Source organism: Plectropomus leopardus, chromosome 2 (genome assembly GCF_026936395.1).
Source record: "Plectropomus leopardus strain MGB_pleo_1.0 chromosome 2, ASM2693639v1, whole genome shotgun sequence".
Lineage (NCBI taxonomy): Eukaryota > Metazoa > Chordata > Actinopteri > Perciformes > Serranidae > Plectropomus > Plectropomus leopardus.
The window spans coordinates 38,482,203-38,498,077 of record NC_142177.1 but is presented as its reverse complement, the minus strand read 5'-3'; the positions used below and the strand labels follow the sequence as shown (position 1 = coordinate 38,498,077).

The following is a 15,875-nucleotide window of genomic DNA, read 5'->3' as shown; positions in this document are numbered from 1 at the left end:
TGGCATGCCTTAAAAAACTACGCCCAACTGAAAAAAACCAACACCACCATGTTTATCTGAACCGTGCTGCAACGCAACACTGTACTGCAGCCCACGGGCCAAATCTGGTCCCCAGCAGGGTGCCAGGTGGACCCCCAACCATTTTTTAATTCATAATAAAAAATAAAGTGATTCACACAGAGAATTTTTTTTCTACTTTTAGTTTACATAAGGTGCCAGAGTGCATAAAACGGAAACAAAATAAAGCTTTTTTATCAAAAAAAGTGCCAGTGGAGGATCCCACGCAAAACACCCGACAGAGGTCCTAGCTAAGCCCCTAATGTCCTAAAATCCTGGAAACATCCATAAATCCTACAAATGTCCTAAAATCAGAGAAATGTAACAAGATCTGAAAAATGACCTAAAATCCTAGAAATTACCCAAAATCCTGGGTAAAATCCTGCTAACGTGCCAAAATTGTAGAAACATCCTAAAACCCTAGAAACCTCCTTAAAACTTAAAATTTTTAAGGTCTTTAAATATTTTCTAAAATCCTCAAAAACCCCTAGAGGTGACCTTAAATCCTAGAAACATCTTACAAATCTTGGAAATATCCTGACATCTATGAAATGTGCCAAAATCGTAGAAATGTCCTAAAATCCCAGAAACTTCCTAAATCTGAAAAATTTCCTGATATCCTAGAAACATGTATGGGGCTGCTGCGACTGGCCGCTGCCCTCGTCATTTTGCAAAAGTTATAGTTAAGCAAGTTGCGTATCCCTGCTGTGGTAAATAAACATGAGGTCAAATGTAGCAATTATCCTCTTTATAATTCATAGTAAATGAAGATGTGATTGATTTCACATGTTTTTAAATGTAGCCTTTTCGTTACCCTGAGCTTAACCACCTCTCATTCAGCCTAATGCTTCATCGCTAGCTGATCTCTAACTTAGCATTTTTGTCTGAGCTTCCACCTCTGGGCTGAGCAGTGAAGAGGGCTGATTGCGGACTGTCATGTTGTTATGGTCGGCGACTCATGTACCATGGATTTTGAGGCATTTCTGCTTTTTTTTTTTAATTTGAAATGGAAAGTATTATTTGCCCACATGGTACGCTGACCTTGAGGTCCATCTTCTAGTCATGAATTTTTATGCTTGTATGTATTTATGCAGAAACCAGAGACTTATTATAATATCTAGCACTTAAGCTCCCACTGAAATGTCTTTGAGCCGACAACCTGGTGTAAAAAATCAGAGGTGCATGAGAAGAAACTGAAGTTCATTTCGCCTGCGTCTGTCCTCCATCAGTGTTAGACATCTCACAGCGACAGTGCTGCTGCAGGGCTTTCTTCGTGGAGGTGATGCACCAGGGGAGCAGAGCGAGTGTTTTTAGCGTTTCTATGACTTTTGCATCTGTGAGGCAGAGTGGAGGACGGAGTGAGGGATGGAGGTCAGGATACGGTGGTTCAACAGTTTCAGGAGGAGGATGGTGGAAACAGTGATGTCACAGTCTAATTTCTCAGCCGACCCTGATGTCTTCTTGGGTCGAATAGGGAAAGTAGAGAATAAAATATTCCTGCAGATCCTTGAAAAGTCTTAAAAGGCATTGAGCTTTTCAATCTAAAGATAAGGCCTCAATTAAAATGACTTAAATTGATCTTTTTCTGACGTTACGTTATAAAATCTCAGAATAATTGGTAAGATCTTTTTTGTTTGTTTGTTTTTTTTAAAAATCTAATTAATTCCTTATCTTAAACTAGCCGTGATAAGGATCCAAGCTGTATAATTTCACATGTAGGTTGAGAAACACAAAATTGTCAAGAAAACCAGCCATATATTTCCTGATCTATTGGTTAATGTAGATAGTTTTATGATTATATAAAATTTGTTCCAGGCTAAAAAAGCGAGTTGTTGGATTTTTTTTTTTCAACTTTTGACATAGATAATCTGACTTTACTGGACAGATTAATGCCTTGTTTCATCTTACAATAAACGTCAGCATTTTGAGAAGAACGACGCTCAGCTGACGTGTGATACAACATGTGATAAACACTGATGTGTGAAAACTGGCCTCAGAACAGTACGACACTGTTGATAGTCACAGTTTTTAGGCACAGTCGGTTCATTAATGTCAAAAGTCCTCAACAACAACATTTACTATTCTAAGCACCGGGCTTTTTCTGGGAAAATGTCTCTGGTATACAGGAAGTGATGAGTTTCATGTTTCAGTGTTTTTTCTTTCCTTTTTAGTAATGGATGACGAACAGCAGCACACTGACTAAGCAGAGGCAGTAATATCTATTCTTAACTCCCCTGAGGGCTTTAGTATACATCTGCTGGGGGCCTCTCCTTTACTGGATTCATGTAAACCACTTTGAGCGCAGTCACATGGCAGCGGCACTGATGTAGAACAGCACGCTATCGCACACTGGCTGCACTGTGAGGAGAGGAGATGTTAAATCACCAGCCGGAAGCAGCACAAATAAAATTTAAGTCTCAGTCAACCAGAGAGCTGCACCACAAAGCCAGATTAGTGACCGAGCGAGATCTGTTGAGTCTAATAAGCTCCATCAGGTCCGTCTGAAGCGCGTTGCAGCCAAGACACGGCCTCCGGAGACGTTTGCAGACGTTGTAGATGATAGGGGACATCATGATTTTTTGGTTTTAAAAATCAATTTTTTTTCTTTAGAATTGATACGTTTTTATTTATTTTAAAAAGTTTATTTTTTGTTCAATCTAATGTACATTTTGCTTATGTATATTACATCTAGGTTAATTTACAGGCCCACATTTGCACCGCGTGGTGATTTCAGGTACAACTCAATTTGGCCTGATTTTATTCATTTTCCTTTGGCACTATCTTAATGAACAGAGAAAGCTAAATTAGCACTTTACTTGAAAAGTCATTGTTGTACATGTTACATGCAACTTTTCTATGCAGCTGAAATTTATTTCAGACTGACTGACATGTAACATGCTTTGTTTCTGGACATTTGACTTATGATAGAAGTGCATGATTCAGCTTTTCTTTTTGTTTGAGAAGGAAAAGAAAATTGTAATAATCGATACCATTAAATCACAATACTTGTAGAGCCGCAATAAATCAGAATCGCAATACAAATCAAATTCAGGTAATGTGATAAAAGAGAATCGGGACAAAAGCATATCGTCCAAGCTCTATTAGACAATGCTCCTGATTCCACCGTGCACGCCCTGGAGCGTCTCAGCACCTCGCCGCTCTCCTTCTCGTGGAGTCTGTTTTTGCCGGAGGTGGACAACAGTCGCGACAAGCCGCACAGAGCAGATCGTACCAGGCAGGAAGACGGTGCATCTAGTCTTTTCATTTTCAAAATTAAACATCTCGCACAGACTCGACATTATCTGCTCCTCCTTCCACCAGCCCGCTGTATTCTGTCCAGCAGAAGAATTAATGCTCCTGCTAACAGCCACTGTACATGAAATAGACAGAAGGTAGATAATAATTAAGATCAGCACTGAATTTTGAACAAAAACACAGGAAAAATCTCCTACATATCTGTTTCGTTCATAATTGATTCATTAGTTATTTATCTGTATGATTATTAAGATGGCTTTGGATATGCTAAAACACAGCCACAAATCTTCAATCCGTTCCATGTTTAACTAGTTTTTTTTATAATGATCTGTACAATTACTACGACTCAACTGTAGTAGAATCACAGAAATTAAGGAAAAAATGGCCACAAAATCCGCACAATCTCAGCAAGTCTGCAGTATCAGCCAGCAGGACGCCCCGCTTCTGAAGCGCTCACAGACACACCCGGTAGGATGTAGAGCCGCATGGGGGACGGAGCAAAACAGCTTCACAGACGTAACCTCCTCGACCCATCAAACACATGACACCAACACGATCTCTGTAGTTCATACTTCGTGCATTTCTGCTGTTTGATAATACTGCCAACATGAGGTGAACGTATTTAACACTGCACAAAAAAATAATAATGTATAAAAATCAGTGTTGCTGCAAATCACTGACATATCTCAGGCTGTGATAATCAAGAAAATCTACTTAGCATGTAGTATATTGAAAATATATATATATATTTTCATCTAGTCATAGTCACATCATAACAAAAGCCTGGCATTGAAAGGGTCAAAATTCTGAAAATTAATGAATATTTGTTTTTTATGATTAGGACTGATGTTCAACTCAATGAATGTAGAAAATCATTTGTATAATATTTTTTATAGCCTTAATTTGAAAAGTGCATTTTATGCGCAGCACGATACAAGTGTGTGTTACATTAAAGCGGACTCTAAGGGTTAAAAACATATTGTAACATGTTGTAAATACATACAATATATATACACAAAGTGTTCAATACCTTTGGTACATGTAGTATGCATTACTTGTAGTAGGCAGTACATACATACAGTAAATGTGTACATGTACTTATGAGTTGATGACGGTAGCAGGAACCCGGTCATAATTTCTTGTGAAATTTTTCAGTCGTGTTCGCACTCTGTATCTGTGTGTGCTTCAGCTGTTTGGGAAAAGCTGGAGCATCCTGGGGTTGATGGAGGAATATTCTGCATACTAAGTTTTTGGTCACAGCGTGATTCACACATCAAACAGCACGTGCCCAGAATGATTGGCGTGCAGGATTGTTGCGAGTGTACTTCTTCAACGTGCTTCACTGTTTGGTGTCCACGATTCATTAAATCCTCAATTCTCCCTCTTTCTTTCTTTCTCCTTTGTCTTCCTCTTCATCCTTCTCTCTCAGTTTAGATTCTTTCTCTCATTTTGTTAATCTCTCCACAGCGTCCCATCTCACCCCCTTGCTGTCTGTCAGCCTCCCAGAAAATTGTAAAAAAAGGGAGTTCTTGGATCTCATGATACTATCAACTTTAAAAATAGTTTCTTCACCCGTCATGTCAATCACTGCTCATGAACTTTAGTCAATCAAGGCAGCGCTGATCAAATATGTATCAGGATTCTGTTACTGCATTGCTTTTGTCTCACCTCAAATTTTTCCAGAAACATATTTTAGTGTACTGTTTAGCTGTAAGGCTGGTGGGCGTTTCTTGGTTTTCCCTTCACTGTGGCTGTTTTTTTAAAAATCACCAGCCACAGCTTTAACCAAAACATTCAGAGTAAAAGTTGTCTCATGTTTTTGCCACCTTTCAAATGTCCAGTGTTCAGTCATCACTCTGCTTTTTGCTCTGTTTTGGTCTTCACAAAATTCTGAGGAAAATGTCTGGTTCTTTAGCTGCTGAATGCTCCAGTATCTTCATGTAGTTGCTAAATTTGTCTGTCTGGTGCTGTGCAAGGAGTGTAAAGTCAGCTGCATGCTGCTGAAAACAAGGTTTAATTTCTTTATTTAGACGGGGGGGCCTTGAGAGCAAGCTCTCATTTGCAAGGACGATAAAATCATTACAAACGTGGTCATATATAAACATGCTTACATACATACAAACATATTTACATACAAATTGGATTGATTTCTTTCAAAAATATGGGCAATGAGCAACAAAGAAGGAAATGTCCCGAAATTTGCAAGAAATTTCTAAAAAGGGCAAGTTGAAGAAACAAAAACAAAACAACACTTATGCTCTCACATGCACACAGACAAAGAAAATTAAAAAACAACAAAGACATTACCTGGTAAAAGTGCTTAAAAAATGTTATTTTCTGCAGGCCAAATCTGGCCCCTGACAGGCTGCCAGATCAGAACTAAGCATATAAACATGTAAACAAATTTAATCCAAAGCAGTAACGTTATGTAAATTGTTTGTGTAGGTTTGGTGTGCATAAGCTGCCAGAGTGCATAAATAGTATCAAATAGAACTTGTTTATCCAAAAAATGCCAGTTACATCCCCAGCAAAGGTCCTCGCTAAGCTCCTAATGTCCTAAAATCCTAGAAATGTCCTAAAATCCTAAAAAAGTCCTTAAATTCTAGAAACATCCTAAAATCCTGAAAAAAACATCCTAAAATCCCAGAAACATCCTAAAATTCTAGAAACATCCCAAAATTTTGAAACATCCTAAAATCTTGAAATGTCCTAAAATCCTAGAAACGTGCATCAGGATGCTTAGTCTGGCCCCTGACCTCCTTTTATTTTGCAAAAGTGGCCCCCAAGCAAAGCACGTTGAGTACCCCTGACTGAGAGAATGAGATTAGGATCATTGTAATCGCTTAATTTTATGACTTATTTTTATTTTTCAGATGTTCACTGGTGTCCTGAAGCACACACCACCTCCGGCCTCCTCTGCAGCCTCCTCCTCCTCCTCCGCCTCGGACCAAAAGAGCAACGCACAAACCACAGTCCCTACAATCCCACGGGGACACCTGGTCGTGGGCCCCAAGGACCAGCTCCGCCTCCTCACCCCAGTGGGCAGCACGGCGACGTCCAATCACTGCGCGGCAGCCGGGGCCCACGCCGCTAAGCACTCGGGAGGAGCCCCTCGACCTCCTTCGTCCCTTAGCGAGGAGGATGATGGAGGAGGAGGAGGAGGCGGCGGCGGCAGGGTGAAGAAGAAACGGAAGAAAAAAGACAAGCGAGAATGGGAGAAAGGTGAAGGGGAGGTGGAGGAGAGCATCAAACCAAAGAAACGAAAGGAGGAGAAGGTGGCGACGGTGATCACACTGAGGAAGAGCAAGGAGCCCAAGGAAGGGAAGGAGCGAAAGGAGCGTAGGACCAAGGGCAAGGAGGGCAGGAAGGATGGAAGGACAGAGCTGATGAATGTGGCAGGGGGGAAAACGTCAGGGGCCACAGTGGCCCCCGGACCAGCTCAGGTACCTGTTAAGGTGCCCGGCAAAAGAGGAAGGAAACCGAAGGTCAAAGTCCTACCTCCTGTACCCACGAATCAAGGTACGCACTAACTGTGGTCGGTCCGTGGTTGTCTATATGATATTCAGACTGGAGTAATGGAGGTCTGTTATTTACAGAGCACAGAGTACAGTACTACACATAATAGTGCATCACAAGTGAATGCTTGTTAAAAAAGATAATAGAAACCCATTTTGTGGGTTTCTATTATCTTTTTAAATTGACAAGCATTAAGAAAAGTAAATATTCTCACAACTGTTTTTCTTATTAAACAGAGAAATACAAATGTACACCTTTTGAATTCAACTCTCTCTCGGTCACAGAAGACTGACGAGGCTTAAATGCCTCATTGACCGACTGGATCGACTGGTACAGCTGTTCCAAAACCAGCTGCAGTTTGGTGGAAATCCATCCTCACTTTATCAAGTTAGATGTAAAAACATGTCGTTATTCCCCACGGTCTCTCTCTCTGCCCTTGCTGGCTGCCTGCTGTTTACAGTCCTGTAACTCCTCCCTCCACCACTACACGTTGTGGTGTCTTTCAGCCTCAGCTGCCTGTTCCACCAGTAGAGACCGCAGACTGAGCTCTGGTGGTGCATGCTGTGCACTACATACAATGAGTTTAATAGAAAGAGGAGCACCTGTATTTGTGATGGTATTGAGAGACATACCTTTTGGATTTTTAAATACCTTGGTATACTGTAATACCGCAAAAGCCTCCTTCTCATCTTTGTCCATCGATTTGAACGCAGCAATGGACACAATCTGTCTGATTCGGTTAAGTGCTCCTTTAAGCATAGATCTCTTTTTTCAGCATGTGTTGAAACAATTAGCTGATCAATCGATTCTGCATACTGCTTCACTTTTCCCAGATAAGAGGATTGGATGCTTTTCTGTACTTTATATCGTTGTAAACTGACATCTTTGGGTCTTGATCCGCTGGGATTTTGTGATTTTTCACCATTTCCTGACATTTCACAGAATTAGCACCTAATCCATTAATTAAAAAAAACTGACAAAAAAAATCAATGATAAAAATAATCATCAGCCCCAGCCCTGTTTTTAAAGTTATAGATCTGTTATGATATCCAGGATATTAAAGGGGTTTTCACACCATTTTTCCATTCTGTTTATTGATATTCAGCTTCAACAAATCAATATTTGTCAAGATTACAGACAGATTATTTCAGTTGTGTGACAGAAAAATGTTTTTGTTGCCATAAAAGCCTCATAGTCAGATTGAACCTCTGCTACATCTGAATCTGTGGTTCTTCTAATTCATACTGACTTTTGATAGTACCTCAGATGTGTGTGTGCACGTGTGTTTGTTTACAACCTACCTTACAAAGAAAAATGTCAGATGAGTCCTGTCACAACAAGCATTGAAGCTGGAACATTTCAGCACTAATTGGAAGGCACAGATGATAACTGTTCTATTCTTAAATGTCCTTAAATCATGATCAGACATGTCGGTATAAATTAATCTTATTATAATGTGATTGTTGGATTTAATTAAAGCTGAGTCCGTTTACTTGTGTGTGTGTGGTGTGTGTGTGTGTGTGTGGTTTGTGTGTGTGTGTGTGTGTGTGTCTGTCTGTCTGTGGGTGGATTCATTAGCATTCTTTTAAAGCTGAAAAATAGATTTCTTGTGAGAATCAAAATTGCATCAATGCATGTTTTCAGACGCCACTCCTTATGAACTAAGATGATGTAGAATGTCTTTAAAACATGTAAAATTATGGAATATATGAATTGAATGAATTATGTATGTTTTATTCCATCAACTAAAAGCTTTAATGAAGTGCAGGTAATTATGCAAAGGTTAAAAGGACATGGTCAAAGTTTCCTTTCATACGACAAAAGAGAGCGATCAGGTTTGCATAGTAACCAACATTTTTCCGTATTTCCATATGTGTTAGAAAATCTCATGAAATGCTTCTCAATAGAGCCACTTTCTTCTGTCCTGTGTGTCTACAGGCAACTTTTTAGTATGTTTCAGATTAGCCGATAGACACTTTAGAAATAGGCTTGGTTGGTGTCACAGTGTTATGGTATACCAGGGTATTAAGAAATCCTGAAGGTATGTTTTTCAGTACCATCATAAATACAGGTACTCCACTTTCTATTAAACTCATTATATGTAGTGCACAGCACGCACCACCAGAGCTCAGTCTCCAGTTTCTACTGTTGGAACAAGCAGCTGAGCTAAGAGACACCAAGACACCCAGTGGAGAAGTTACAGGAATGTAAACAGACAGAGGCCAGCAATGGCAGAGAGAGGAATTTATTTGTTAGAAATTAAATACAAGATAGACAACAGCAAGTAATGTTAGCCTTGGTTATTTTTATTGATGGTCATTTACCTCAGCAGAAACTTTGAACTTCCCGGTAATCCTCCTCCAGCCAGCTGGCTCTGCGTTTGGGTGTTTGTAGTGAAATAAGGATGTTCGGAATAAATAAGTCCTCTTTTCTATTTCATGAATCAGCAGGTCCTTTTCCACTGCGGCGCTTTCAAAGCGAGCAACAGGAATAAACACTAACACTGCATCTGACAAAAGTTCAGCTCACACATCTGCTGCCAGTAAGGACAGCTGTTTCGTTTGCTTCAAATCCAAAATGTTGGCATGTTGGTTCACTTTTAGTCGTATAAAATAGAAAAACCTGACATTTTTCCAGTCATCACCCCAAAAAGTAAACAAACCTGACATTCGCAGCTCTCCTCCCCCTGTTGAAATTTGATCTCTCTCATGTTGCAGCAACAGCTGCAGTAAATAACACACAACCTGTATGACTCTAGTGGCTCCATTAGTCTGTTTTTGGACTACTTTTAAAAATTGCCAGAATGCGTCATGAGGATAAATGCTGGCTCAGCTGGTTTGCATAAAATCAAACCAGTTCAAGCTTGTATGGACCAAAATGGCTAAACCGGAAATCGTCCCAACTCGTCTTTGGTGATCCCTTGATGTTTCCTCCAGTGCCATCATGAGGTTTTGAGTGAAAGGTCTCAACAATTATTGAATAGATTGCCATAAAATTTCATTTGTGACATCCATGATCCCTCAGGATGAACTGTAATCACTTTGGAGACCCCTTAATTTCATCTGGGTCATATGAGGCCAACATTTCAGCTTGTCCTATTATTTGCTTTATTACACGCCCATCAGCCTCAGCAAGCCAAGCATTAGGAGTCACCTGTGCAGAAATTAAGCTGTGAATGTCCCCCAGTGTCTGCAGTGAGGTTTAACTCCTACACCTGAGAGAAGCTTTTGGTCAGAATCAGCAAAAAAAATAATGGAAAAATGATGAGAGAAATCATGTCCACGTCAAGAAACGCCAGTGTCATATCTGCAGCTGGTTTATTTGAGGTTCCCAAAAACAGCCAAAAGGAAGCTGGGGATGCAGGGTTTGTCAGTTACGCCCCAAAGCTCTGGAACACACTGCCTACAGATATCAGAGAAGCCAGCTCGCCAAGTATTTTTAAAAGCAAGCTAAAAATGTATCTTTTTAATTTAGCCTTTAACTAGCTCTACAATTCTACAATTCTACAATTTCATTTAGCAGACGCTTTTATCCAAAGCGACGTACAACACAAGCAAGAATTTAGACTTAAGGAAAAAACCCTTAGTAAGTGCAAAAAGTGCTTCAGGTGTGATTGGTCACAGGTATTGCCGTCTAGTGGCAGAAGAAGTGCCGCACGACCCCCACCCCATTTTTTTTTTTTTTTTTTGAAACCAAAGTAATAACCAGTAGCGATCTCAGATTCAACAATCTCAGTATCACTACTTACGATGACAGTCAACATACAACATCACACAACTTTGTCAGTGCTAGATAATCATTAGGTGCTGGGTTTTGGACCTTCTGACTTAATTTACCCCAAAGGGCAAAGCGGAGAAGAGTCGGGTTAAGTGCCGAGGTGTTCTCGGAACAAATGAGTTTTCAATTGTCTCTTAAAAGTAGAAAGGGACTCAGCAGATCGCACAGAGTTTGGAAGTGTGTTCCACCATTTGGGAACAACAGAGCTCTGACTTGACAGAGCTCTGACTTGACTGCTTTGCATTCAGCTGCACATCTTCAAGATGTTGTATTTTCCTTCATTTTATGTATTTTATATACTCTATTTTTATGCTGATTTTTATTAATAATGTCAGTGGGTTTTATTTTATTTTCCATTTTTATGTTGCGTATTCTATGCATTCAATTTGTATCCTTATTTTTATCTTACTTTTACTACTGTTATTAAGTGGACTTTATCAATTTAAATATGCATTCTGTGTTTTCTATTCTGATATATTTTGTTTTTACAGGCAGGTTTTATTATGTCTTTTTGTCCTCTGTGTGTTTTGATGTGAAGCACCTGGTGCATGTAATGTCTTTCTAGTAAAGCACGTTGGGCTGCATTTTTTGTATGAAAGTTGCTATACAAAAGAGGACTTTAAGATACTTGTGTCCATGTCCCCTAATGTTTTTCACTTCCTGTCCTCCAGCAGCACCGGGTGGCCACACTAAGGGTCAGGCCCACAGCGCCCAGAGCCACGGCAAGAACCACAGACAGGCCAACAGCAAGACCCCGGTCCCCTCAGCGCCAAAACAGAGGGGCCGCAAACCCAGGTAAGACATCCTGAATGGCTATGAGACGGGAGAGAGAGATTTATAAATGAGCAGAGGGCAGAATCGGAAAGATTTAGAGGGAAGAAAGTGAAGGAGGCTGTGCTAGAAAAGCCCTGGAAGTGGACACTGATGGAGTGAGGCAAGCAAGAAAGAGCAAGGCGGCAGTAAACCTGTCATCCCCAACAAATTATGCAGTTCTTCTCTGGGCAACTCTGTTACAAATATTTCACTTAAAGGCTATATTTTGGCTTTTTTCTGCTGTATTTGAGAGTCAGAAAGGATGGAAGAGAGAGAACAACACAAGTACACACAAAATGAGCCACTAGTGTGAAGCTTGGATTTTGTAATTTTGGAAATATGCGAGAGTGAATCGGCTCTCCAATTTTTGGAAATTGGATGTGAGCTGCTGCGTGTGATGGATGAGCAAACAAATAGATGAGGGCTACTCTTAAATCCTGGAAACAGGAACAGGGCTGAAAAAAGCTTTTTTTGGCATCTATTCAGTTATTAAAGCACAAGTCTCTTACATGTCCTGACTCCATCACAAGCTCATATATATATATATATATGTATATGTATATGTGTATATATATATATATATGTATATGTATATGTGTATATATATACTGTACATACTGTACTGTATGTACCTCATGTAGATGCACATGCATTTATGAACACACAAATTCTTAATCTAATTTCTGTCACATCACCCATTTAAGTAACCTGTAACTAGATTTGCAACATTTTGGCCGTTAGTTGATTGACAGAAAATAAAATGCTTACTGATAAACTGTTTTTAAGCCTCTGTGTCGGTGATAGCAGAGGCCAGAGACATTATGTTTTCGGCTTGTCTTTCTGTCTGTCCGGAAGGCGGGCTGGCCTATTCTTATAAAGGCTATATCTGAAAAATGCCTTGAGGTAATTTCTTCAAATTTAGCACAAACATCCACTTGGATTTAAGGATGAACTGATTCGATTTTGTGGTCAAAGGTCACTGTGACTTCATCTGTCTCATTCTTGTGATCACAATATCTCAAGAAGACCGTGAGAAATTTTTTCAACTTTGGCACAAACGCTGAATTGGACTCAAGGATGAACTGATGGTCAAAGGGCGAGGTCCCCGTTACCTGCATCCGTCTTAGTTTTGTGAAGTTCAGCTCACACACCTGCAGCCAGTTAGGGCGGCTTTTTTGTCGACTTCAAATCCAAAATGGTGTCATATTGGTGCAATTTTAATCTTTTTAAGAGAACACCTCTGCTGTGAACAAACACGACGTGCACCGCTCTCCTTCTGATAAAATTTGATCTCTCTCGTGTTGCTGATACCGGCCGCCACGGCTTTGCAGGAAATTACACAACAACCTGTTTGGTGCTTGTGGCTCCGTTAGTCTGTTTATAAATATAATATTTTTATTAATCACGCTGTCATATTACTTACTACGAATGCAATTCGACCTGAATTTAGCCCTCTGATAGGCTACTTTTAAAATTGCCAGAATGTGTCATATTGACAAATGCCAATTCAGCCCGTTTGCATAAACTCAGACCAGTTTAAACCCGTACACCTGACCGGAACGCACTGGCAAAACAGGAAATTGAGAGGGATGTGAAAGAAAGAAAGAAATTCTCTGTTTGATGTAAGAGGGATATAAGTAAGTAAGAGGAGAAAGGGAAAAATGTTCGAAATAATGTGTGAATACATGGAGGAAGAGAGAAGAGATGAGTCACTGATGTGAAGTTAAGAAAGGCAACAGCAGCCTGATGTGAGAGAGAAAGAGGGAAAAAGTTGCAGATGTAAGTGTGAGAGGAAGAGAAGAAGCGCCGGCGAGAATAAAAAGGGATAGAGGTAATCGAGAGGGGAGATGACAATCACTGCTGCCAAAGAAAAGGAAGAGTGAGGATGAGAAAAGATAAAACGCAACAGAGATAATGATGTGAAAAAAAGGAGCAGAGATAAAATGGAGGGAAAATGGATAAAAATGGAGAGGAAGGAGTTGTTGATGTCAGAGGTAGGCGGCCTCGTGAACTTGACCGACTCAGGGTCATTTTCAGGTCGAGCTCCGGTGTCAGGTCGTGTTTAGTTCAGATAACACCACACACAAGAAGATTAAAAGTCCTCACGTGGTGCCGTTTTAAATCCATCTTAATCTGTTGCTTTGTCTTTTCTCACCGCTCACTCATTATCTGGGACAGGAGCTTTATCTTTGCTGCCACAGTTGGCGGTACAGTCCTAAATTCAGCAGTGAGTCGCTCTCTGCAGTTCACGTCGGCTTCATCTTTTAAAAGCAGAATATGAGCTCGAGGGGATTGATGGTTGCACCCTAAAGTCAGTGGGAACTGATCAATCAGCTTGTGGGTAATTCGTAATTTCCTGCTGTTAAATATCAAAACCAGCCATCTGATGTATTCAGAAATTTCATACTTAGAATTTTTTATGTTTCTGTGAACGCAGCACAACTCATTCAGAATCACTTTGAGGAGTTTAAGAAAATTAATTTTCATAGCACCTTTTAAACATAAAATGCAGCTCAGAGTGCTTTTCTTGCGAGAGTGCTAAAAATTAAAAACTAGCAATACACAGAGATATATAAATAATTTTAAATATAAAAATAATAATAGTAATAAATAAAATAAAAAATACTAAATAATTCAAATAAAAAAATAATTAAAATCATTTTGTAGCACATGAATGACAGAATTCTGGAAATAAGTTACAGACAGGCCAGAGGTGGAAGTGGAAAACAAAACAAAAAAAAAATAAATATTAAAAACAAAGTCAAAACTCTAAAAGCACATAAAAAACATAAAACAAGTTAATAACAAATAACCATAACATGTGAGAAAAATAAATAGAAGGTGGTTTTAATTCAAAGCAAGAGCATATAAATGGGTCCTGAGCTGCTTCTTAAAAGCACAGAGGTTGTTTCTGTTGTTTTTAGTCTGATATAAATCTTTGTTTGTGTAATACTGTTTCTTGGCAGTGTTGAGAGTGGAGCTGCAGTCGCAGATAAAGTGTCTCTCTGTGTGAGATAAATCAGTGACAGCAGTCTCGTGGACGGGGTCAAGTGTGGGTCGAATGTATGTTCAGCAAACTGGGTCATATGTGGATCCGCTGTATGAAAGAAACTGTGCGAACTGACAAGAGGGAAGCTGTTACATGTGATGTAGAAGCTTTTGCATTGGACTCTTCATCAGTGCTTTCCATTCAGCGGACAGACCAGGCTCTCTGTTTGGAGTGCAGACACACACACACACACACACACACACACACACACACAATCTGCCATTTTTAGGGACTAATTTAAATACAACAATTTTAATTTTTTCAAGTTTTGTGTGTGTGTGTGTGTCCCCATTAGTTTTGCTGTCTCTTGGTATATTTTTATCTAAAGTTTCTTTCCGATTTAGTAATAAAGGTTTCCCTACATCAAGAACAGACACACTCACAAACTGTGTTTTCTATTTTGAGAGGTTGTTTAGATAAATCCGAGAGAAACACAGAAAATGTATTTTTCTTAAAAACATGTTTTTTTTCACAGATGTCACTCTCATGACCCAGTCTGTTTTTCGGAGCCTTTCTTGTTAAGTTCCTCTTTCCCAAAATGATCCTTTTTCCTCTCTTTTGTCCTCATCTCCGTCTCTAATCCTTTTTCTCTCTTAACCCACTTCAGAGCAGCTGAGTGCTCTTTAACAGGTTGTGAAGTAAAAGCAAAGATAGAGAGGTGCAGTAATATGTCAGTGTTACTGTTTTACTTGTTGCACACAACTCCATTATTTCATTGTACAAAAGAGAAGGAAGTAGGCTTGGGCAGCATGTAATAAAAGTTGATACCTTCCTGAAATTTGAAATTTCATCGGGTAATTGTGCAGCTGGATCGCCCCTCCCACGACAGTGAGAGAGCTACTCACTGTTGACTTTTCAGACAAATACATACACAACAGAAATATGAAACAGAGAAATACAAAGTAAACACCTTTTGAATTCAACTTTCTCTGGGTCACAGAAGATTGACAGGTCTGAATTTCCTCGTTAGTCCATCATAAAACACACATTATTCAAACTCAACAGAAACAGAAATAAAACTCACCCAAACCATGTTGGTTACTCTTTCTAGTATTCTAGTTAGTAAGTTGACTGCTCCAACAATCATCAGCTCCAGTTTGATCAAAATAAGTCCTTAATTCACCGCGTTATATTAAAAAAAATATGTCGTTATCCCCTACGGTCTCTGTGTGCCACCAGCTGTTTACAGTCCTCTAACTTCTCCCTCCAACACAAGGTGTTGTGGTGTCTGTCAGCTCAGCTGTCTGTTCCACCAGTAGAGACCGGAGCTCTGGTGGTGCGTGCTGTGCACTACATACAATGAATTCAATAGAAAAAGGAGCACCTGTTTTTTATGAAAGTATTGAAAACAAACGTTCAGGATTTCTAAATACGCTGGTATACCGAAATACTGTCATACCACCCAATC

At 39.7% G+C, this 15,875-nt stretch overlaps 1 protein-coding gene across 5 annotated transcripts in view; it reads left to right on the top strand.

The window, feature by feature from the left end:
- chd6 (chromodomain helicase DNA binding protein 6) overlaps window positions 1-15,875 on the top strand; it is a 127,360-nt gene that overhangs the window by 49,763 nt on the left and 61,722 nt on the right. For 4 of the 5 annotated variants that reach the window (XM_042510233.2, XM_042510223.2, XM_088070299.1 and 1 more), the window contains exons 3-4: window positions 6,186-6,831; window positions 11,277-11,400. In XM_042510233.2, coding sequence (XP_042366167.2) covers window positions 6,186-6,831; window positions 11,277-11,400 — 770 coding nt within the window. The remainder of the gene's footprint in view (window positions 1-6,185; window positions 6,832-11,276; window positions 11,401-15,875) is intronic. The other variant, XM_042510241.2, reaches the window with a different exon arrangement.